General features: G+C 42.1%; 1 protein-coding gene across 2 annotated transcripts; it reads left to right on the top strand.

Moving 5' to 3' along the window:
* Window positions 1–2431: 2431 nt before the first annotated feature.
* On the top strand, window positions 2432–20777 carry ankrd50l (ankyrin repeat domain 50-like). Of its 2 annotated transcripts, none has more exons than XM_051403134.1 (4): window positions 2432–2637; window positions 7440–8272; window positions 14894–15111; window positions 16035–20777. In XM_051403134.1, the coding sequence occupies exons 2-4, from the start codon at window positions 7824–7826 to the stop codon at window positions 19583–19585; spliced, it is 4218 nt and encodes a 1405-aa protein (XP_051259094.1). In that variant the 5' UTR covers window positions 2432–2637; window positions 7440–7823; the 3' UTR covers window positions 19586–20777. The 2 variants fall into 2 exon arrangements, with proteins under 2 accessions (XP_051259094.1, XP_051259093.1); XM_051403133.1 differs by lacking the exon at window positions 2432–2637 and adding an exon at window positions 7115–7337.
* Window positions 20778–22150: the final 1373 nt, after the last annotated feature.

The following is a 22150-nucleotide window of genomic DNA, read 5'->3' as shown; positions in this document are numbered from 1 at the left end:
AAGCCAATTTGACATAGTGCCCAAACTGTGTACTGGCGTCATTACTTTTCTTTTCTTTTCAAATGTGTTTCTTTATTTAATCTTGTTTGTGATGCAGGTCAAAAAAAAAGTATGAACTGAAAATAAATTGTACAAATTAAAGTTTCAAGGGTTCACTGTTTTTGTGTGTTGTCAAGCAAAAGTCACAATAAACTCTCAGTGGAAGGTGAGTAGAGGGTAAACACACCTCTCAAAGTTCATTATGGCATTGATACCCTGAATTGTTTATGCACGTTCATGTGTGTAGAGCTGCAGTTAACTGAGGACACTGAGGTCATGCGTCCTCTGCATTTTTTCATGGAATCTGGGAGTTCTAACAACCTGGATTTACATTCTACAGTGAGAAAAATACAAGTGGTGTTAATTGGGTCATTCAATTTGTTTTAGATACAGTAGGCCTATATTTAAATTTGACAGCTTTTAAGGCAGCAAAATAAAAAATATTGTGTGTAATAATTGTGCATGTGTTGATATCTGTAAAAATCATTAATTGTGTTGAATGCAGTTTGTTTGTGACCAAAACTGTTTTACAAAATAAAGTATGCTCCAGAGTCTTTCCCAAAATGCATATTCTATGAGATGTTTAAATGTAATGTGTGATTAGCACAGACATCCAGTAGAGGTCTCCCTTGCAAATATAGAAGACTGATTGACCTCCACATGAGAGAGACATCATTAATAAAAACTATTCCAAAAATGTGCTGTTTATTTTAGAGTTGGTTACAGTCATAGCAGCATCCAGGTCATTTTGTCATTTTTTTATTTTCGTTTTATCTTTGGTGTCTCTCGATGTAGCTTTGCACAGAGATGAGCTGCATTTATGGCATTCATCATCTCATCATGTAAAATGTATTGTAATGACAAAACCCTTAGTGGGAAATATCAAAGTCATTTAAGAGAAGAGATTTGTGGTATTTATTAGTCTATAAGAGTATGTTAGAATGTGGAGAATTGGCAAACAGGGTGAAAAGGTCATTTCTCATCCCACTGTGAGTTCAGTTGTAATTCTGGGACACTTTGGGGCTCCTCTTAGCTTAAAGCAGAATTGATGTGGTTACCCACAACTTCATAAAGCAAAAGTAAAGTAACAACACACTCTTACTAAAATTAGATTTAGAGTTAGATTCTTTGGTGGTGAGGCTTTTGTTCATAGTTTGGATCATGGATTGTGCCTTTAAAATCAGCCAGACCTTTTTAGGGGTGAAGTTGTCTAACTTAACCTCATTAATGGAGGCCAATTTCTACAAGTTAAAAAAAAAGAAGAAAAAGAATGGACACTTGGAAACGAAATTACACATTGTAAATCAAAAATTGTGAGACTAGGTCACTTAATAGATTATTTTGATTTAAAGGGCCAGTGTGTAAAATGTAGGTCACTCTAGTTGCATAATATGGAATATCGCAGAATGTTCAGGTACTTAGTGTTTAATCACCTGAAAATAAGCATTGTTGTGTTTTCGTTACCTTAGAATGAGCTGCTTTTATCTACTGAAGGAGCAGGTCCTCTTCCACAGAGTCCACCATGTTGAACTGCCATGTTTCTACAGTAGCCCAGAACAGACAAAACAAATCCTTCCTCTAGACTAGCTTCAAGGCCACCGTAAGGTTAGCTGTGTTCAGTTGGTTGCAATCTGAAACTTCACTGCCAGATGCCACTAAATCCTACACACAATTTTAAATGTCCAGTGTGTAACATTTAGGAGGATCTATTGGCAGAAATGTAATATAATATTCATAGTTTTCATCATAATCACCTCAATCTAGCTCAGAAGGGACAAACCAAACACTGGTTCTAGATAGGGGTGTGTTGTGTGGCCACTTGTTTCTCCTTTGCACTTGGTGAAGCGAGTGAGTTGCAATCTGCAACTACACCTCTGGATGCCACTAAATCCTGCACACTGATCATTTTAAATACAAATTTTGAGACACTATTTTATAATTTGTCCCATAATCTAAAAGTTCTGACATAGAAAATCAAAATTTTTACTTTGTAAGCCAAAAACATGACATAAAAGTCCAAATTATGAGATACTAAATCACAATTTCATAGTAATAAAAGTGAAGTAAATATTATAAGATACAAACACTGATTTTCTAAGTTAAAAAAAATTAGGATTAAGAAAATTAAGGCAAATCAAAAGTAAATTCCTTGACTTTGCATTTTGTTATCTTTTATAGGTGAATATTTCTATTTTTGTCATTCCAAACATTTCATCTATTTTTGTCTTTTTCTGGCATAAATGGACTTCCATGCTCACACACTCATAAAAGGACACTTAAGACAAATCTGTAGTCCAGCCTAACAGATCTGTGTGAAACCAGCCCTGCAGAGGATGTCCTTACATTTTTTTTTTCTCTCTCGAACATTTGGGCCGGTGTGCGAGGAAGCAGAGAGAGAGCAGACCCCCTCAGAGACGGAACGAGAGAAAATGCCGGCTGAGATGTGCAGAACATCTGCACCAGAATTAACACTAAGTTCACCTTTAATGTGATGGTATAGAGGATTGTGGGAGTGGATACACGTGATTAAATCCGGTAAAGTGCTTGTCGGTAGGGAGAGTCAAGGAGGAAGACCGAGATGGAGAGCGTTTCTGTCAGGTAAGATCATGTTTGCAGGGTCTGAAACTCAGTCACGGTATTTCGGGGGAAGAATAAAGCTATTTGTGACTTTCGGAGCTTTTGTGGGAAACAAACCGACAAAGTATTTGTGGCAGCGCTTTGTGTTTCTGTTTACGATGGCGTCGACCGCTGCGCCTGATGAATGAGGTCAGTTAAAACACACATTAGTACGTAGATTATAGTTTGATGATGTACGCCTGCAGGACGGATCACATAGTTGCAGCAGAGCAGACAGGTGGACAGCGGAGAGCCGACAGCCTGCAGCCGACCACTTGTAGACTCCCACTGAGAGACAATGAGACCACAGGAAGAGCTGGAAAACCACAACTGACAAAATCCTTCTTTATTAAAACAGACCCAGTTCACCCCATAGTGGTTACAAATCCATTTAAAACCTAAACATGCAATGTAATCTTAATTGACAATCACACTCCTCCATGTAAAATAGTAGTAGTAGTAGCCTATACAGTAAAAGTCATTTGTTACATTTATTTGGGGAAATATGCCTATTTGCTTTCCACAAATGATATTTAGTGTTTTTAGGTATTCCTGCTGTAATGGTTTATTCTCGACAAACAATAGTTTATTCATTCTGTGCAGCGTCTCCGCTGGTTGCTTGGCAACATCAGTGGATTCTTCAAAATCCCTGCCCTGTTTCGTTACAGAGAAATTGGCTGTTCCAGCGTGTAACTCCCCCTGAAAACCCCCTAATGGACGTTGTTACATCTCTGTGTGTTTATGAGGAGGAAGGTTGATGTGTTTTTGAACTTTTGGAGATAGCCACGCTAGCTGTTTCCCCCTGCTTCCAGTCTTCTTGCTAAGCTAGGCTAATGGCTTCCCGGCTCTAGGCTCATGCTGTGCACAGACATTGGAGCAGTATCCTCTCAACTAACTCACACGGCGGGAAAAAAAATGAACGATTGCTTTCCCAAAATGTCAAACTTCCTTTCCTTTGAATGTGAAGCTAGCCATTGGCATTAGCTTAGCATAAAGACTGGAAGGAGGGGAAACTTCGCTGACAGGCAACCAGTGGAGACTCCAGGAAGTTAATAGTCAGCACATCTGGCCTGTACAACAGTGAATTGTTGTTTGTACACTTCTGTTTCTGTACAGATTGAACAAACAAGACGTTATGTGTTTGAGAGCTTTAGAGGTGTTGCTAGGTGGACTAGCAGTTCTGCACGTATTCAGTCTTTTGCTAAGCTAAGCTAACCAGCTGCTGGCTGAAAGGCGTATTCATATTTAAATCATAAAAGCAAATACGTGTTTCGCACAACTACTTAAGGAAATAAATGTAAAGACAAAAATCTTAAATTAACATTTACATTCCCAGTACTTCTGTGCACGATCCTCACTTGTTGCCTAGCAACTTCATTCAGTGTGTTTACACGCGCTGAAGGAATCGGGTTACATTCTGTTTTTTTTTTTCTTAAACGTGATGTGAACGAGAAACTCATTTTCTAGAATTATGATGGAGGTTAGAGAAACCTTTTGTGTGGCTATCTCTTGGCCATGTACTCCTTACCAGTTTTCTTATTGGCTTTTTAGTGTGTGCATGTGCCTGACAAAATCTGGGTCAGACAGAAAAAGTATTGCCATAACAGCAGGGCGGCAGAATTTAAGTAGAGATACATCATTGTAACCAATGTAATCCAAATTCAGACATAAATGGAAACGGACACATAGTAGCCTCTAGAAGTCTCAACTTATTTCCACCAGTGAATATTTGGCTATTTGTTAAATTCTGACACATTCATGCTATGAGGACTAGGAAGCAGTGATTTATATAACTACCAAAATTAAAAGAAGTAGCCTACTGTCAAATAAATAATGCCTTCAGATTAGGGTTTGGGGAGAAATCTGATTACTGCCTGGTTGTAGACAGTACATGAAGACATTTTTTTGGTTTCTTTTATGCATGTAAGCACCCACACTGTGACCATACCACTTCAAGAAATCACTGTGCCTGGCTCTTGTTAGGGCTATATAGATTAAATTGACATGTTTTGACTTCTGCACAGACGGCATGTCAGTGAAACGCTATACAGACGCTGCTCCTGGCTGTGGTTGCTGCACCAGCGTCTTTACAGGCTACTTGCAAGGTTTAGAGGGCTTTTGTAAATACCACAAGTAATGAAAAGAATGTAGACAACTTCACTGCTTGCTGTCAGTTCTCCTCATTAGTGTCTTCAGTGTCCTGCTAAAACAACACATCTCTTCATTCTCCAGTTCATTTTCAGTACTTAGCGCTACTCAGCTGACATTGTACAACATGTGTCATCCACCTGTAGGAGGCTATATCTGTGAGAGTGGTGAAGCACACAGGCTAAATGCTGCACATGTGAAAATGCATTAGCTTCTAAAAAATTAGGCTGGCTGGAGCTTACTTATTAGGCTTCCAATTAGCTCTCTGAATCATACTGTCACCAGGCTATCACATTGTAGTTGATGTGCACAGCAGTGAGGGTTTTTTCTGCTCCCTCAAGTTTTAAATTATAATATGACAGATTCAGCTTAGGGTAGCTGATGTTTGATTAGTCACTGACTTGAAATGCAGAGCAGTGCCGCAGGAGCCTTTGACATTCCTCGTCTCCATTCCTTTAGGGTTTTTATCAGAGGTTTTTTTTATTTTCTCTCCTTTTGTGTGGTCTTTTTTTCTTTAAATGAACTTACAGTGTGAAACCGTTAGCAACAAGGTGTGGATGCTGATATGTTTCATCCTGCAGGCTTTTATCACATCCCCTCAATTATAACCATGTGATTCATGTACAGTATGTCACAGGGCTCGCTGTATGTGTTATGGGTGTCCGGCGTGTGCACCATGGATAGATGACAAAATGAAATACACTTGAAAGTGGTAGCATGTAGTCTAAAATTAATTGGATTCTGAGTGTGCTGTTGATTGTGTTACCTGAATGAAACACATGGTGAAAATTGCTCACAGTTATTCATAGCTGATTATACAGTGTGGAAGAAATGTGGAGGACGGTGAGACTTGTGGCTTGTAAAACCGAATCTTCATATTTGATATTGGCAGGAGTTTTATTGACAGAAGATGCCTTTGTTCCATTTCCATTTTGCACAAAATGGCACAGTGGGACTATTGTGGCTCAGTTAGCTTTTCATCAGTTTGAAAAACTGAATTTTATGTTTGTTTGTTTTTTTTTCGGGTGGAGGGGGGGGGACTCAAGATAGAAAGGAAATACAAAAGGAGGAGAGAGAGGAGATGACACACTCAAAAAAACCAGGGTTTGACTCAAACTCATGGCAGCTGCAGTCCATGCTCCAGCGGCCATGGGTTCAGTTTATGGATACGGGTACAGGTACATGGGGTGCCAGCTGTGCCAGGTGAGCAACCAGGACCCCCTGAAACTCGGAATTTCTTACAAGATGGTGACACTTTGTAGTATTGTGAATCACCAAACTTGGACAAAAAAACATGGATTTCATGTTATTGTATGTACTTAAACGGAAAGGACCAGTGTGTAGGGTTTATTGGCATCCAGCGGTGAAGTTGCAGATTGGTGTCAATACTTGATGACCTGGGAATGAGAACCGGCTTTGAAGTGTGTAGGGGGAACTACAGTGGCCACAAAACTTGCAAAAACATGAAAGTCCCTTTCTACAGCCACTGTTAGGTTTGTCTGTTCTGGGCTACTGTAAACATGGTGGACTCCATTCAAGGCAACCTGTGGCATCTGTAGATAAAAACAGCTCATTCTAAGGTAACGAAAACACAACAATTCCTATATTAAGGTGATTATAAACTAATGAAAACATATATAAGAACATTATATTCCATTTCTGCCAATAGATCCTGCTAAATATTACACAGTGGACCTATAAATTAAGTAGAGGGGGAAATATAAAAAAAACAACAACATAAAATGAACCAAAAAGTCCAAGATTAAGTCTTTAAATATTTAGATTTTTGAACAGTCCAAAACTCAAAGATATTTAGTTTACAGTTATATAAAACAGACAAAGCAGTAAATCCTTACATTTGAGAAGCTGGAACCACAGAATGTATAAAATAAAAATGTATCCAAAGTGTTTCAATTAATTATTCTTTGATTGATTCAGTGACTTATTGCTTCAGCTGTAGACATAACACGAATTAATCATCTAAAAGTAAGTCAGAATCAAATAAATGTCTGCTGCGTGATGACAGCAGCTCTGAGAATTAAAAGTGATTTTCAGGGAACAAAGCTTCAGTAGCATAACGTGGCTTTATGTGGACAGATCACCTACAACTACACCATGAGGTGTAGTATTGCCCTGTGACTGAACCTTGACCCCAGGTAACCCCTCCCACCTGTCAGCTGTAGAATTGCTCAGGGCCACATGAGTCCTCCCTCTCCCCTCTCCTCTCTCTCTCTGCCCTCTTGTGCATGTCTTGACATGCCGAGAGAACAGAGAGGGAGGGAGGAGACAGAGGAAAAAAAAAAAAAACAAGAAAAACCGGAGCGCATGAGAGACAGATACAGGGAGAGGGAGGTGTGAGGTATGAACGGAGAGTTGTAAAGAGCTGAGGGCGTGAGAAAGGAAAAGGGAATTTTATGCTAAAGCTGCAGTTTGGGATCAATGCTGGAAATATTAGGAGAAGCAGGACGGAAACTGAGAGGAGGGAAAACTGTAGCTGTAATTGGAAGACGGAGGACGAGTCAGTCAGGGGAGGGGTGAGATACTGTGAAATTTATTATATCTGTAAAAAAAAAACATGCTGTCAGTTCCTTTCTTGACTCATTCCTGTTCCCTCTTTCTGATATCTGACTGAACAGCTCCACGATCTCCAGGAGAATCATGATGAACGGTGGTAACCATGGATCCTGCTCTTCGCTGTGGCGTTAAAACCGAGCAACAAGAAAATCCTCGCAAATCCGCAAAAAGAAAATGAAGAGGTGAACCATTAGCTGACTTAATCTTACTCCGAGTCCTCTTCTTGTCGGCCTCACACCTCAAGACCTGCTGGGGAAGCAGCAGCTGATAATAATCGCCTGATGCAACACTTTCAGGAACTGACAGTGTGAGGAAATACCCAGGCATTGCCCAGAGCTGTCACAAACCAGAGGTGTCACCAGCTGCAGCTCAACCTAAAAAAGTAAAGAGTAAAGTCACTGGAGGAGCATGGGATGTGGCATTCAGAGCACTGAGTTGTCCCCTGGATGTCAGACCCCCAGGAACAAATGAGTTGCAGTGGATTTGGCAGCAGCTCCAGCTTGCTCCAGGGCCGGCGTTTCTACTGCCGGGAATGGGCCCTGGACAAGCTGCGGCGCTGCCTAGACACCCGCTCCGTGCCAGGACAGCCTCCGGGGCTGCTGGTGATGGGGGGCCCTGGCGCTGGGAAGACCGCCTTGTGCACTGAGGTGGTGTGGCCCACCTCGAAGGCAGGCCTGGCAGTCGGGCTGGCACCGCGCTGCCTGGCATCGCACTTCTGCCAGAGGGAGGACCAGAGGAGTACGGTGCTGTGGAGGTTTGTCCTGGGCCTGGTGGAGCAGCTGATGACCTCACCTCTCCTCGCTCCGGGGTACAAAGAGATCCTCAGCAGCCCATCTGTATCCTCTGCTCTGGAGCCCCTCACCTGTCAAAGAGACCCTCATGACACCTTTAAGAGGTTTGTATCACATTTTGTCATTAGATTTTTGGTGGGGGTTGACAGTCTCACTGGCTCTGAAGAGGGTTGATCTCATGGGAAATTTCAAATGTGAGGGAGAGGAAAGTTAACAAATGGTAACAAACATGAAACCCATCCAGGCGCTCTGCATGTACGTGCATGTTCAAGAGCGTGCTTCATTCCCAGCTCAACAGAGCAACATCCCAGCAAGATGTATGTGTGGTATCACAAACTTTGAATGGTGATATTGTTGATGAAAGCAGGAGCAGCTGAACACCAACATGTGTCAGCAGGTGTTTTTTTTCAGATTTAGTCAGAACTGAGACACTGGTGAAAACCTGTGCCACAAGTTCCTTTTGTTTTGTAAATTGTCCACTGACACACTGATCGGTATCACAATATAGTTCCACCATCAGTGGGGTTGTGTACTATGACCGTATAAACCACGAGACTAAATACATTGTCAACTATGATAAACAAACCTACTCTTGATGATACTATCTCTCGATAACCTCTGAATATCTATATTAGGCCGGGACTGCTACATGACGACAGATGTTCTCATATGATTTTGCATCAGCGTGATGTAATGAATGTATTTGGTGAGTGTCTGACTCAATTGATTAACAGAAAACACACACTTCTGTCCAGTTATTCTATCCATACACAGTTTATCTGTTGTCTTTCCTAAAATGTACTGTGTCATATACAAGGACATCCCAATATAAAATCACATTTACTGTGTGAGGATTTTATATCACCTACACCTAGATATTGGTCTAGACAGTAAACCCAATATAGCATGTGTATGCAAGATCAATCAAATTGATACTTGGTACAATTGTCAGTTGTTTTGTTCATTTGCCTAATTTTGTAAGATGACAACATAAAATAATGATTTAATGATATAATTCCACTGGCAGTTGATAAACAATGATATTGAATTATGAGCCCTAGCTTCAGTGTCAACAGCACTCAAATAACACAGCCATATGCATATAAAGAGCTCCCCACTCTGCCTTGAAAAATGAGTGATGGAGTCAAACACAGTGGCAGCTCCGGCTCATGTTGTGGGAAAAAGATCCATGAAAGCTTTAAGGCTGCACCTATTTGTTTCTAAATAGGGGTGACTCTCTGCAGGTGTTTACACTGTCCACAGACAATAAGAGTTTTAAAGCCTCCAAATGTAAAACCGTGCGGCCATCACCGAAGCAAAGAGAGAGCCATGACAGTCACAGGAAAAAGACGGCAGCAGCTATTCTCCCTCGTCTTATATTTATTTCTCCTCTCATAATGCGGCCCATTCACAGCACACACAATGGGCCCCCACTGTGAATGAATGCTACAGTGTTATTTACGACACAACATCCTTTCAGGGTAGAAAAAAAGAACAAAGACGTGAAAAATGCCTCCAGTACCCCAGTGACCATCTCGGCACCAGTCAGCGAGGTCGCCCTCCTCTCCAGGACTTTTTCGCTCTCTCCCGGTGTGTTGACTCTGCGTCCCTTTACACTCCTCCTGTGTTTGCTTACCTCTGGTGTGAAGTACCGAGCTGGATTCCACATTCCCCTCACACTGGCTCGCAGCCAGCTGCTGTTTGCGTTTGTAGCTCTGGTGAGAGAAAGTGGCTGTGGGTGAAACGTTGCCATGTGAGAACAGCCGTAGACAAACTGATGAAACATGGGCCTGAATTGGCAGTGAAAGGGCATACATGGGAACCAGCTGGTAGCAGGCTGTAGTGAGCAGGCCATTAGCTCCTTGCTGAACTTTTATGTGGTTCTGCTCCCTCTGCCTGAAACCTTTAAAGAGCTAGATTTAAGGTTCACAAAGTTGGTCTCTTTCTGGGAATTTACATCATAGCTTCAGAAACAACTGGATGCCTTTTAGTTTTAGCTTCTTCTAGTTGGGTTCACCTCGCCAGGGAAAGAGTTATCCACTGTTGCCTTTTAGCTTTGGTCCTTTTCATGTATACATGACCTTATTACAAACATACTTAGTGGAGTAAACCTATCATATGCATCATATGGACTAACAAGGTCCTTTTCAGTTTCTGACAAATCAGGGAAAATATCACACTCATATGCTACCATGGTTACTACCTTCTCATATTTATATATAGGCATATTAGATATTCATATATTTATATTACTTAAACAAATGGTGTGCTTGACAGTTCACAATCAACAGATGGATGGAATAGCAGTTTAGCTTTTGAGGTCATGCTAACATCCCTTATCTACTGTCCTATAATCATGTGGTTGGTCTTATTAGAGGTTCAGTCAGAGAAGCAGCAGCTGATGGCCTGGCAGGTCTGCTTGGACTGGAGCCTGTGTGCAGGTCAGAAAACCAGTGGAGAGATTTCAGTACGGAGTAATATATTTTGAGGCAACCTCCTAATTACTGTAGGTTGGAGTGTGACATGCTTCCCCTCTACAAGTCCAATTAGAGCTCAGGGTCAAAGGTCATCCACAGACCTCTACCCAGGACTATGTTGGCTTAATGGAGCGGAAAACCTTAAGCGGGAATAAAATGTTCATTACACTTCCTCCTCCGCAGAACTGAAAGTGTGCCCGGTGAGGGAGTGTCACTTTAATCAGACGGCTAAAGCACACAGAGGTATGATAAGCTGGTGCTGTCATGGCCAGGGCAGGGTTTAGATCTGCTTTTAATTACAGGATGTGTTCGATGACATAAGTCAGGGCTACTACTTTACTGTTGTAGCCCTGGAGAGATTTTACACACACAGTAAGTGTCATATATGTTGTCATCTATACAGTATGTGTCAGGATGTGTGTGGGTGGCTTACCACTTCAGCTGAATAATTCCCTGGGGCACACAGCCTGAACTAATGTACATGTTGTCAGTAAATAAATGATGCAGCACCTCCTAATAAGTAACACTGGTTAAAATGTCGATTATATGAGGACGATATATAATCATTTACAGACAGTTTAAGGGAGGACTAGTTCATTTGTGTGTTTCAGAAGAAGCTCAGAGAGGTCAGCTTTGTTGGATGCATCATCTACCAAAATCTCATCTTTACAGATGACTAATTTCTCTGATGTTGAAATTTCACACCCCACTCCCTAGGCGTATGTTAATCCTGATAATGGTCTTTTGTTGTTGACCCCAGTGTTCAGTTAGTGACCCTGCTGCTTTAAGTTACTCTTTCAACTTCACACTTCAGTTGTTTTTAATTTGCCAAGCTCCTCTGTTAAACAGCCTTTTTTATGCATTTCTAGCATAACAGCTCTGTTTACAGGTTGAATGACCTCTTCCCAGGGTTGTATAAACACTTCTGAAGCTGTTTCCTGCCTGGTATCAGCATATACTGCTTTTACAAGATTGGAAACGTTGCTTGATATGCTATTTTTAGGCACGAGAAACACATACACAAAATACCATTTATTATTTTGCTTTTTTTCTTTACTAGATTTTTCAAATAAAGGGTTTTTTTTCATGCAGGTTTTCTTAAAGGTTTAAAGTAAACCTGTGTGGAGACTAAAGGGGACAGGGCCTTCTGGTCATTCTTAAACATAGACATTAACACTAATAACAGAACATGCACAAACACACACCCTGTGTTTGTTGCAGGGTAATTGACTTGAGTTTAGCCTCTGTGTGACCCATTCAAACCAGACTGCTGTCACAGGTTAATCACTGTTTGTCACCTCTAAAACAAGACCCCTGTCTGTGTGCTTTGTACAAACACAGAATTAGACCAGACTTGGTACAAATATATTTACTAAACTTGTTGTTGACATACTTTTTTTTTCCAAATGTTTTTTTTTTTTTTTTTTGTATATATGAAAAAAGAGGCTGGAGATATAATTGCTTTTAACTATGCATTTTGCATACTAGCAGCCATGTCTGACCTTAAAAAGGTTGGAAAATTTAATCAGAAACAGAAACAAGTCCAAAGAGTCTATAAAGTATCATTTCCAAAGTAAGATCCTTAACACGGCATCTTCTCCTTCTACCTCATTAAACAATCCATAATCTATGAATATGCAATTTTTGTTCATTTCTAAAGTTTTCCTCCTTCACTGTAAAGTCCATTCTCAATGTATGTGCACTGGTGGCTTCAAGTTTCTACATCACACTTGTAGAAGTTACGAGTTGAGCCAGGTTTGACTTCCAAATTATTTGTGATGTCACAAATCATGCTCGTAGGCCCCGCCCCTTAAAAATCTGATTTTTAATGAGCACAGAGAAACTTTCCACTTTCAGCAAAAAACCTTCTTCTAGTGTCAAACTCTGTATTCTGCACATTGAAGCTCAAACATCCAGCTGTGATCACATATTTTTGAGATGGAAGGGGTCTTTACAGCAACATTCTAAAAATCTATAAGATTTATGTTGATGATGCTAAAAGATGTCGTCCTCATCCATTATCAGCAATCCAATAACAACAGCTTTTCAACCCTCTCTTCTAGGTTAAACACGGGTCTAGCACTGATGGCTTTGTTAGGACAGTGTGAACATGGATTTCTATAATAACTGGAATTACTTACCATACATTATAGGTGTCAGAAAGTTGTTTTTGTCTTTGGCTCAGGCTTATTTTCACTGCAGCCACAGTAGCCATCTGGTAACATCAACTTTGCTCTCAAGAACCCCAGCTTCCCTCATACAACTTGCACTTCCTTTATGAAGTTTTCATGCTCCAGCAGCTCTGAACCTTGTGTTGACTGCAGTATTTCACTCTCCTCAGATAAACTTGCCTCGGGTCTAGATTCAGGAATAAGAGCCTGGAGGTTTATCGGGGTCAAGAAACCTTTGTTATCTATGCTCCCACGCTGGGCTCAGGTCCTCGTGTAGGACATTTGTTCTGCTCTATCTGATGCATTATGTAGTAGCCACTATTTGGATAGTTCGCCTACAGATGTAAACTGCGTTAGGTTGCATCTCTGCATGAAGGAATTATGCTGAAAACACAATTGTTACTATTACTATCATCGCTTTTGTGGTCAGGAGTAAAGGAGAATAAATATAAATTGGATTCAGAGGTCAGGCATTTTACAGTGAGATGTTTTAAGGGTCAGGAAATGACTATAGTCAGTGAAAGGAGAAATGTACAGGTATGCTTAGGTATGTTAGGATTGTGTGTATGTGTGTAACCTGTCTGCACACATCAGCCCGTGTGTGTGTGTGTGTGTGTGTGTGTGTGTGTGAGCATGCCCTGGGTGGAGCAGGAAATTTCAGAAGTTCCATTAACCTGAATCACCTGCAGATCACAGCAGGGTGTGTTTGCTGACTTTGCTCTTTAAAGAACAGTTACACTGTGATTTAGGTTTTCAGTTTAGTGTCGTTTTACTGTTCAACATTATATTCCAGTAGAAGTAGAAGATATAGGCCTGTCAAGATAACTACTTTTGTTGGAGGATATATTGTCCCAGAAATAATTGCAATAAACAACATTATTGTCATTTAAAGACCATTTTTACCACTGATATAATCATAACAATGTAATGTATGGGGTCATATTTGAACTTGACCACATATCTGTAGTGGAAGAGTATAAGCAGACTTCTTTTCTCCAGAATGCGATCTTCCCCTTTTGTTTTACAAGGTTGGACTGGCAGTTTGTTTGTTTTCTTTGGCCAAGAAGGCCACCAGCACAACCTGAAAGGAGAAGAAAAACGTGTCTTTGCATAGTAGTTTTCTAGTGCTTTGAAAAAAACACTTAGTGGGCTGCACCCAATGGTATGGAAAACCTACATTTTTGCAGACATAACAGGCAATATCGAGGTCAGCAAACATTCTTGAGGTTATGTCCGTACTTTGTACCAATATGTCGATAACATAACACATTGTATGTTTGTTTCCTAATTGCAACTTTATTTCAATGTGAAAGGTTCAAGGTAAATGCTGTCTTAATATTACAGTGTTCTGAGGAAAAACGTGGGTGCCAGATCTGGGCTATATTGCCTGCTAATGTCAGCTTTTAGTTTTGTAACTGTATAGTAATCACACTTATTATAGAAATCCGTGTTCACACTATCCTAACAAAGCCAAGCACTGCCAGACTTGTGTTTAACCTAAAAGAAGCCATAGTTATTGGATTACTGACTGAGCATATAATGGATACTGACATCCTTTAGCATCATCAGCAAAAATCTTATAAATGTTTAGAAGGTTGCTTTAACTTTTCATAAATAGATCAAATAAAAAAATAGTTTTTTCCATTTTGCAAAAGGAATTTTTTTACATATTGATGAAACTCCTTTCAAGTAAACCTAAGAAGTTTTGTTTATACTGTTTGAACTGACAGTGTGTCTAAAAGCCTGAGGGTACGGTAAGATTGTTTCTAAAACAAGTTAAATGGAAAACAAAAGCACTCGCTCAAACTCAACAAAATCATTTTAATTCATTTCATTCTGAAGCTGGAATTGCCTCAAGTCATTGATTTAATCTAGTGTCACTGATTTATATTCAGAAGAGTTTGACCTGCTGTGTTTATCTGTGATGTAATTACACTGCAGTCAATACAACAGAAAATGCTCACACTGTTACTGGCTTTCAACTCACTCAGCTGCCCACAACATCTTCTTTTCTTCACAGCTGTCTTAAATTCAATCTCTTCCTTTGTATGTCTGTCTCTTTTTCACGTGTCCTTAGAGCAGTGTTGGGACCCCTGTTGGACCTTCCTCCTCCTGCCCAAACTCTGATGGTGGTGGTGGACTCCCTGGATGTAGGATATGGGGCAGGTGAAGGAAGTGGGAAGAGTGGCTCCATCGCAGAGCTCCTGGCTGCCACTCAACACCTTCTGCCCAGCTGGCTGCTGCTGATCTGCTCCGTCCGCCGCCACAACAAGGCTGTGTGCAAGATGTTCTCAGGTATGAAGAAAAAATAACTCATCTTATTGGACATTTTAAATTAAGATATTTTGCTGTTGTAAATTTGAGTGTGTGTGGGAGAGTTTTTATTTTTTGAGATGAAAACAGCTTAGTTTAGTAGTTTTGTCTGCAGTAAAGTTGGTGATTTTACAGGTAATCTAGGAAATGGTTTTCCATCATCCCCCTAATTTTGAACCATGAATTTTACTTTGCCAATGACAAAGTAACTGTCATTTAAGAAACACAATTTTCTGTTATCAGTGGATGAAATTAGCATACATGTTGTTATGTAACTATAGCAAAAAGGATTTCTGACTGTAACTCTTGTTGAAAGCTTGTATTAGGTTGAGTGCTCTGTTTTTACACTCCAGCTTCATTTTACTAACAAATTATAATTGAAGGAGGGAGGTGTTGTTTAATAGCAGTGAATGACCTAATTATACAGTACAGTATGTATCTCCCCTTATCCTCTTTAATCCGTCTTATCTATAATAAACACTGTGCAATGTAATACATTCCAAGGGAAGAAGAATACTAGATGTGTATGTGTCAACAACACTAGAACAACATGCTGTTGTGTCAAAAGAGAACAACAGAACAAGAAAATACCAGTAGATGGTTATTAATAGAGATAAAGTATTGGATGGACAAGTCAGACAAAGCGGGAAGAGAAAAGAGGAGGCAGACAAGAAACTTCAGTGCTATTACATCAGTGGATCCCAGTGATTTCAGCATTCTTTGTGCCATCCGTTTTCTGTCTTATTTTGGTTATTTAGTTATCACAGTACCAGATGTTGATAATCAGTGTAAGACATGGAGAGAAAAGAACCAAAATTACATAACATAGGAATCATAAAGTCTATGCCAAATATGCAAAACTGTATTGGGTTTAAAAAACAGCACAATCTCTTTCTGTGTTGTAGGATTTCGTAGGCTCTGCCTGGATGATCTGCGGAAGCCCCCACCGGTCCGTGATGTGCAGCAGTACATCCTCTGCCGGCTGGATGAAGAAGCAGCCCTTCGCCGTCAGCTCACCCCTGATACAGCTGACATGCTGAATCTCCTGCACATTAAGAGTGGCGGGTGCTTGCTCTTCCTTGAGCGTGTGATGGATGGCGTGGCAGGTGCACTAGTGGGTCTCAGGGAGATCCGGGACATCCCTGGGACTCTCAATGGCCTCTACCTGTGGTTGTGCCAAAGACTTTTCCCCCGGGGGCTCTTTGTCTATGTCAGGCCTCTCCTTAATGTCCTCTTGGCTGCCCCCAGGCCACTTACACCCCAGCAACTGTTCACAGCAGCCTGGACACATGACAACTTGCTCAGCTTCCAGGACTTCCAGAACAAGCTCCGAACCCTCTCTCCTCTCCTGATCAATGGCCCTGGGAGCACAAAACTACTTTTCCATGCCAGCTTTGCTGAGTGGTTGACAGATGTTAAATATTGCACACAGAAGTACCTGTGTAGCAGAACAGAAGGTCACAGCATGCTTGCCATGGCCCTGTCTTTGCAGGGACCCAACCTGGACATTGACAACACTTGCCAGCTAGCCACACATTTAGTTTGCTCAGGTCACCATAAAGATAACCCCTCATTACTGGCACTGTGGCTGCTGTGGATAGGTGTGCCTGCTTTTACTCCTAGCGGCAGTATTGCCCTTACAGCGTCCTTAACCCAGCCTCCTGTTCTGGTCAGTCAGGAAGTCCTTCAGCTGTTAATGAGGAGTGGACTTGTCTCTGCTTCCTTTTTTTCAGATTCAGACCCAAGTGTTGGACTGCATTGTGTAGGCAAAGATGGAGCTAATGTACAACAGGCATTTGAAAGGGAGGTGCCTGTAAAGAAGCTACTAGACAGAGTGGTATCTGTAAACCAGCCTGCTTCTACAGATGGACAGACCTTGCTTGCCAGTGCAACCCACGAGGGTTCAGCAAATATAGCCGAGCTTCTCCTGACACACGGATCTGATCTACTGGATAGTGATCATCAGGGTCAAACGCCACTGACTTTGGCTTCCAGGCAGGGTAATGTCAAAGTGTTGTCTGCACTTCTGGAGTGGGCCAAGAGCCAGGAGCCAGAAACTGCAGTAAGGATGATGGAGCATGTTGACAATGAAGGCTGGACAGCACTCCGCTCTGCGGCTTGGGGAGGACACAGCCAGGCTGTCCGGCTTCTGCTGGATGCAGGAGCAGATGTGGATGGATGCGACAGCGATGGCCGGACTGCCCTTAGAGCTGCTGCGTGGGGGGGTCATGAAGAAATTGTCTTGACACTGCTGGACTATGGGGCACAGGTTGACAAAGCTGACAGCAAGGGCCGCACGCCTCTTATCGCTGCTGCCTATATGGGACATCATGAAGCTGTGGAAATACTGCTGGACCACAATACTGAAGTTAACCTGGCTGATGGAGATGGGCGCACTGCTCTGTCAGTCGCTGCCCTCTGTGTCCCTACAGCAGCTGGGGTCAAAGGTTTTGGTGAGGTAGCAAGTCTGCTACTGGAGCGTGGAGCAGATCCAGGACACAGAGACCATGATGGAATGACACCGTTGCTTCTTGCTGCCTATGAGGGCAATGATGACGTAGTGGAACTTCTGTTAGAAGCTGGTGCTGATATAGATGAGACTGCTGGCCCTGATGGCAACGTCTCTGCTGCAGCTGCTGTTACTTCCTTGCTGGCGGCTGCAGCAATGGGACACATGAAGACAGTGTCACGGCTACTTTTCTGGGGAGCAGCTGTGGACGCCATTGATTGTGAAGGTAGGACGGCACTCTGCCTGGCAGCTGCAAGAGGCAGCGTTGAAGTTGTCCGCGCCCTGCTGGACCGAGGCCTGGATGAGAACCATAAGGATGACCTTGGCTGGACTCCACTGCACGCTGCTGCCTGTGAAGGTCATCGAGCTGTGTGCGCTGCTTTGACGGAACGAGGCAGCATGGCACGTGTCGGAGAGATGGACATTGAAGGACGCACCCCTCTTATACTGGCTGCCCAGGAAGGTCACTGGAGCACTGTCAGGCTGTTGTTGGACCGACGTTCTCCCATTGATCACAGGGCATACGATGGACATTCTGCCCTGAGTGCAGCCCTCCTGGAGGGCCATGCTGAGGTTGCAGAGCTGCTTATGAGGCGAGGTGCTGATACCGATGTCCGGGATGCAGAGGGTAGGCCTCTTCTCTACCTGCTGGTGTTAGAGGGTCGCCTTGAAATGGCTACACTTCTCATAGAGAAAGGAGGGGTGCCCCTGGAGTCCAGAGATTCTGAGGGCCGTACAGCGCTTCATGTGGCTTCTTGGCAGGGATGTGTGGAGATGGTAGACCTACTTTTAAAGCATGGCGCGAACCCCAATGCACAGGATACAGAGGGGAGACCACCAATGCATTCAATGGCTTGGACAGGACATGCTGAAGTCGGACGTCATCTCCTAGAAGCCAGTGGTGTCAATATAGATCTTGCTTGCTACCAGGGGGCAACAGCTCTGAGCATCGCTACCCAGGAGGGACATGCTAATATTGTTGCAATGCTTCTAGAAAGAGGTGCAAATCCCAATCACATGGATAAATATGGCCGTAGTCCAGTCAAGGTGGCTGGGAAACATGGGCACTTTAACATTGTCAGACTCTTAGAGAGCTATGGAGCCAAGCCATATGTAGGCCTGTTGACAAACTCAGCTAGTGCTTTCTCCCCTGCAAAAGCCAGCAAGATCCTCTCATCAGGCATCTCAGAGAGTAAGGGTGGTGGAGTCTCAGTTGCTACCTCCTCCTCTTCAGTATCTTCTCCTGGCTCCACTGCAGAACGATTCCACTCCATACAGAGCTCTCAAACTTCATCTACGTGCCACTCGCTGGCCACGGTGCAGACAGTGCCAGCTGACAGCCTCAGCTTTATTCAGCAGATCCAACAGCACTCACTGCCTCGCAGTCGTAGCCGCCCCTCCACCCTCCCTCCACCAGGAAGCTCTGGCTTGGGCAGCCTCCATGGAAGCAGCCAGAGGCATCAGAAAGGCAGCCCTCCCCCAAGTGTTTGCACAGTCACCGCTATGGTGCACAACTGCGAACTGACTCAGAAAGGCTTGTCAACTGGACTTGAATATCACGACAAAATGAACAAACAAAACTCAAACTTAATAAAGGCTGACAGGACTACTTACGCTGGTGGTAAATGGCACTCAGTCATGGCTTCCCTTGGGATAATGCCAGGGCAAGACAGTCCTGCAACAGCTGCTAAAAACAGAGAGAGTCCTCCTCTGGGCTACCCATATAGGCTACAGAGCCCACTTCAAGGGGAGGCTTGGGACTCTCTTCCCCAGAAGAACATTATGTCACCTGCTTGTTACAGTTTTACCCCAGTCCCACCTTGTAGTGCCTTGCCAGAAGAAGTTATGACAACTACCGACCCACAGCTTAATCTGAAACAGGCCATCAAACTGCAGTTTGAGGGTCCCACCAGTGCAGCCTTATACAAGAGAGAGACACCCTTGTGACTGGTGCTCCAGTATGTGACCAAAGTTGGCTATTGCTACACTTTCTTCACAAACCTGTTTGTTTGTTACAGTATGTGGGTATTGCTGAAACAGTTATCATCTATTTTTATCAGCAGTAAATACAGTAATTTACAGAAGGTAATTTATCAAGCAAAGCTGCCAAATACTCTCTGGTTCCAACTTCTTCAGTGTGAGGATTTGCTGTTTTTCTTTTTATATAATTTTAAATTAAAATATGATTTAGTCATTTAGTTATTTAGAGAAAAATAACTTGATAATGGAAAAAATCCCTATTTGCAGCCCCAGTGTTGGTAATTACAGGTTACTTTGTGCTATCAAATTGAAAGTAGTTGTCTCTGCTGGCATTCATTTATACAATTCCCAGAGATTTTAATCCAACGACAACATCTTTGTTTTAGGTGGAGTTGGACTCTTTTTTTGTTCAAGGAGAAGGCACTTTTCACAGTGTACAATGACTTTCTAGGTTCAGATGAGAGAGGCAGTGATTCCTTTCTCCAACCCCTTGAGAAACCCAGAGAAAAAAACGAACTGAATGACCTGAAAGCATTCCTGCCTTTCCGTTGTTGTGTGTGTGTTGAGCAGGGCTCTCACAGACAAGATCATGCTTATTCATTTAAAGTGGAAAGCATAACTGTGTTCACTTTCAACTCAGACCTTATTTTCCCATTGTGCTTGGGACTTTATTGGCTTTGCAGTGAAAAACACTCCCTATTATGAAACACAAGTGTATGTTGGGTTGTATTTTAAATTATTTTTTGCAAGTAAAGATCCCCTTTTTAAGCAGTAAACAACCTTGTTTAAGAGCTTTAAGCTTGTGGCCTTGATCTTTATTGAAGCCTTTGATATTTACTATAAACTGGCCTTCATCCCCCATAGGTCCATCACTGACAACCAAAAACAGTTTGCAGCAAAGCAAGCCTACCAAAGCTTGACCCAGTGCGGGGTTTATGATACAAACTATAAAACAGCCAACTTGGCTCGCTCACAGTGTGTCTGTGAGCAGGCAGGAAGGAAAGTGAAAACTGGACCATAAAAACTGAGGGTGGATGTAGGAGGGTTGTTGATTCCAAACTTGTGTGTGGCCTAAAGAAATGTCTAGTTCTTTATCATTTTTCATTGGATTCATATTTAAATACATTAATTCATTAAAATGACAAACAGTACCATAAAATTGTCTAGCTCTGCTTATTTGTGAATGTGTGTGTACATGATTAAATGTTTTATTTCATGCACTCTACAACTAAATGCCACGGATAGCTTCTGATGTGGCAGCCTCACGCAGAGATGAAAGTCTGGCAGCGGGCTGACGGTGGCCACCTGGGATAATAAAGACTGAGCGCTGTTGAGCAATTTTGGAACTTGAGAAAGGGGTGCTCTGCAGATCAGTACAATAGTGATTTATCCTCCATTTTTCTGATAATGTTGTATCTCTGAAATGAAAGGAATTTGGACCTTGGGAAGTACAATATGAATTGCATTTAATTTCATTATAAGGTCAGTCAGCATTTGCCCTGACAGGTCTAGTGCCTGAAAGGTTTTATTCTTTAATGCTTGAGTTGGACTTTGGAGCAAAGAGCCTTTCTTTATCCATATTTGAGGTTTCTTTCACCTTGGCATTGTGTCGTGAGTGTGACAATCTTCTCGAAACGAGTTTTCAACTAAAATGTACAAATTTACTTTGAATCTACAGTACAATTCATTTTGCACAAAAGTTTTTCATTCAGTTGTGCTTGACATGGCCTGATACTCGTTCTCAGCATGTTAAATTTCTCCTTTGTCACCTCCAACTCTGATTATTTCGTGTTTCATTATAGAGAATTCATGCCTCCCTTCTTCATAGCCCCTAGCTATCCTCTTGAACACTTGTAAAAGTCAAAGCTGAAGGTGTATCTACTACATTACTGGACAGTAAAATTTGAATTCCTCATAATTTTAACTGACAATTATTTTGTTAATGTTCTGTTAACATTTCTCGTGTCCAAGCAGTTGGCTCTTTGGTTCAAATTTTGCTCTCCAGGAAGACTGACCAGAAGAACTGCTCTATGAGAAAGCTGCATAGAATTAAACAAAAGCTAACCCAGATGTGTATTCTTTAGCCAAGCACATAATGCAGTTGTTGTCACTGACGTATGTTTGTGTTTTTGTTGTCGGACAACTGGACAAATGAGCGTTCACAGAAAGTTGGAGGCAGAATGTGTCTGTTTGATACTCTAAACTCTCAACCATGTCTGTGAAGATTGACAGCCACACATCGAAATACTCAAAAAGCTCTTCTTGCCTTTTTTGTTCCACTCTGAAGAGCATTTTGAAAAGCTGAAAAAGGAAAATGTCAGCTTGGTGTGGCAGGAAGGCTAAGAGCAAAAGATGTGCTTTGAAATCAAACGCATTAGTGAAGACATAAGTGTTTACTTAGGTTGCACTCTACATCCAGCACTGTAACTTAACTTTATTTTAGTGCCATAGTCAGCACTGTCACCAAGGTGACTAAAAAAGAGATAGCACTGGGTACATGCTATATGTTTGCATGCATAGGCACATTTTACT

Source organism: Dicentrarchus labrax, unplaced genomic scaffold (genome assembly GCF_905237075.1).
Source record: "Dicentrarchus labrax unplaced genomic scaffold, dlabrax2021, whole genome shotgun sequence".
NCBI lineage: Eukaryota > Metazoa > Chordata > Actinopteri > Moronidae > Dicentrarchus > Dicentrarchus labrax.
Note: the sequence above shows the minus strand (reverse complement) of the source record. Positions and strands in the feature narration are given on the sequence as shown.

Coding starts and splice junctions, on each gene's coding strand:
- ankrd50l (XM_051403134.1), top strand. CDS start 7,824: ATGTCAGACCCCCAGGAACAAATGAGTTGCAGTGGATTTGGCAGCAGC. Junction 8,273..14,893: donor CCTCATGACACCTTTAAGAG/GTTTGTATCACA, acceptor ACGTGTCCTTAG/AGCAGTGTTGGGACCCCTGT. Junction 15,112..16,034: donor TGTGTGCAAGATGTTCTCAG/GTATGAAGAAAA, acceptor TCTGTGTTGTAG/GATTTCGTAGGCTCTGCCTG.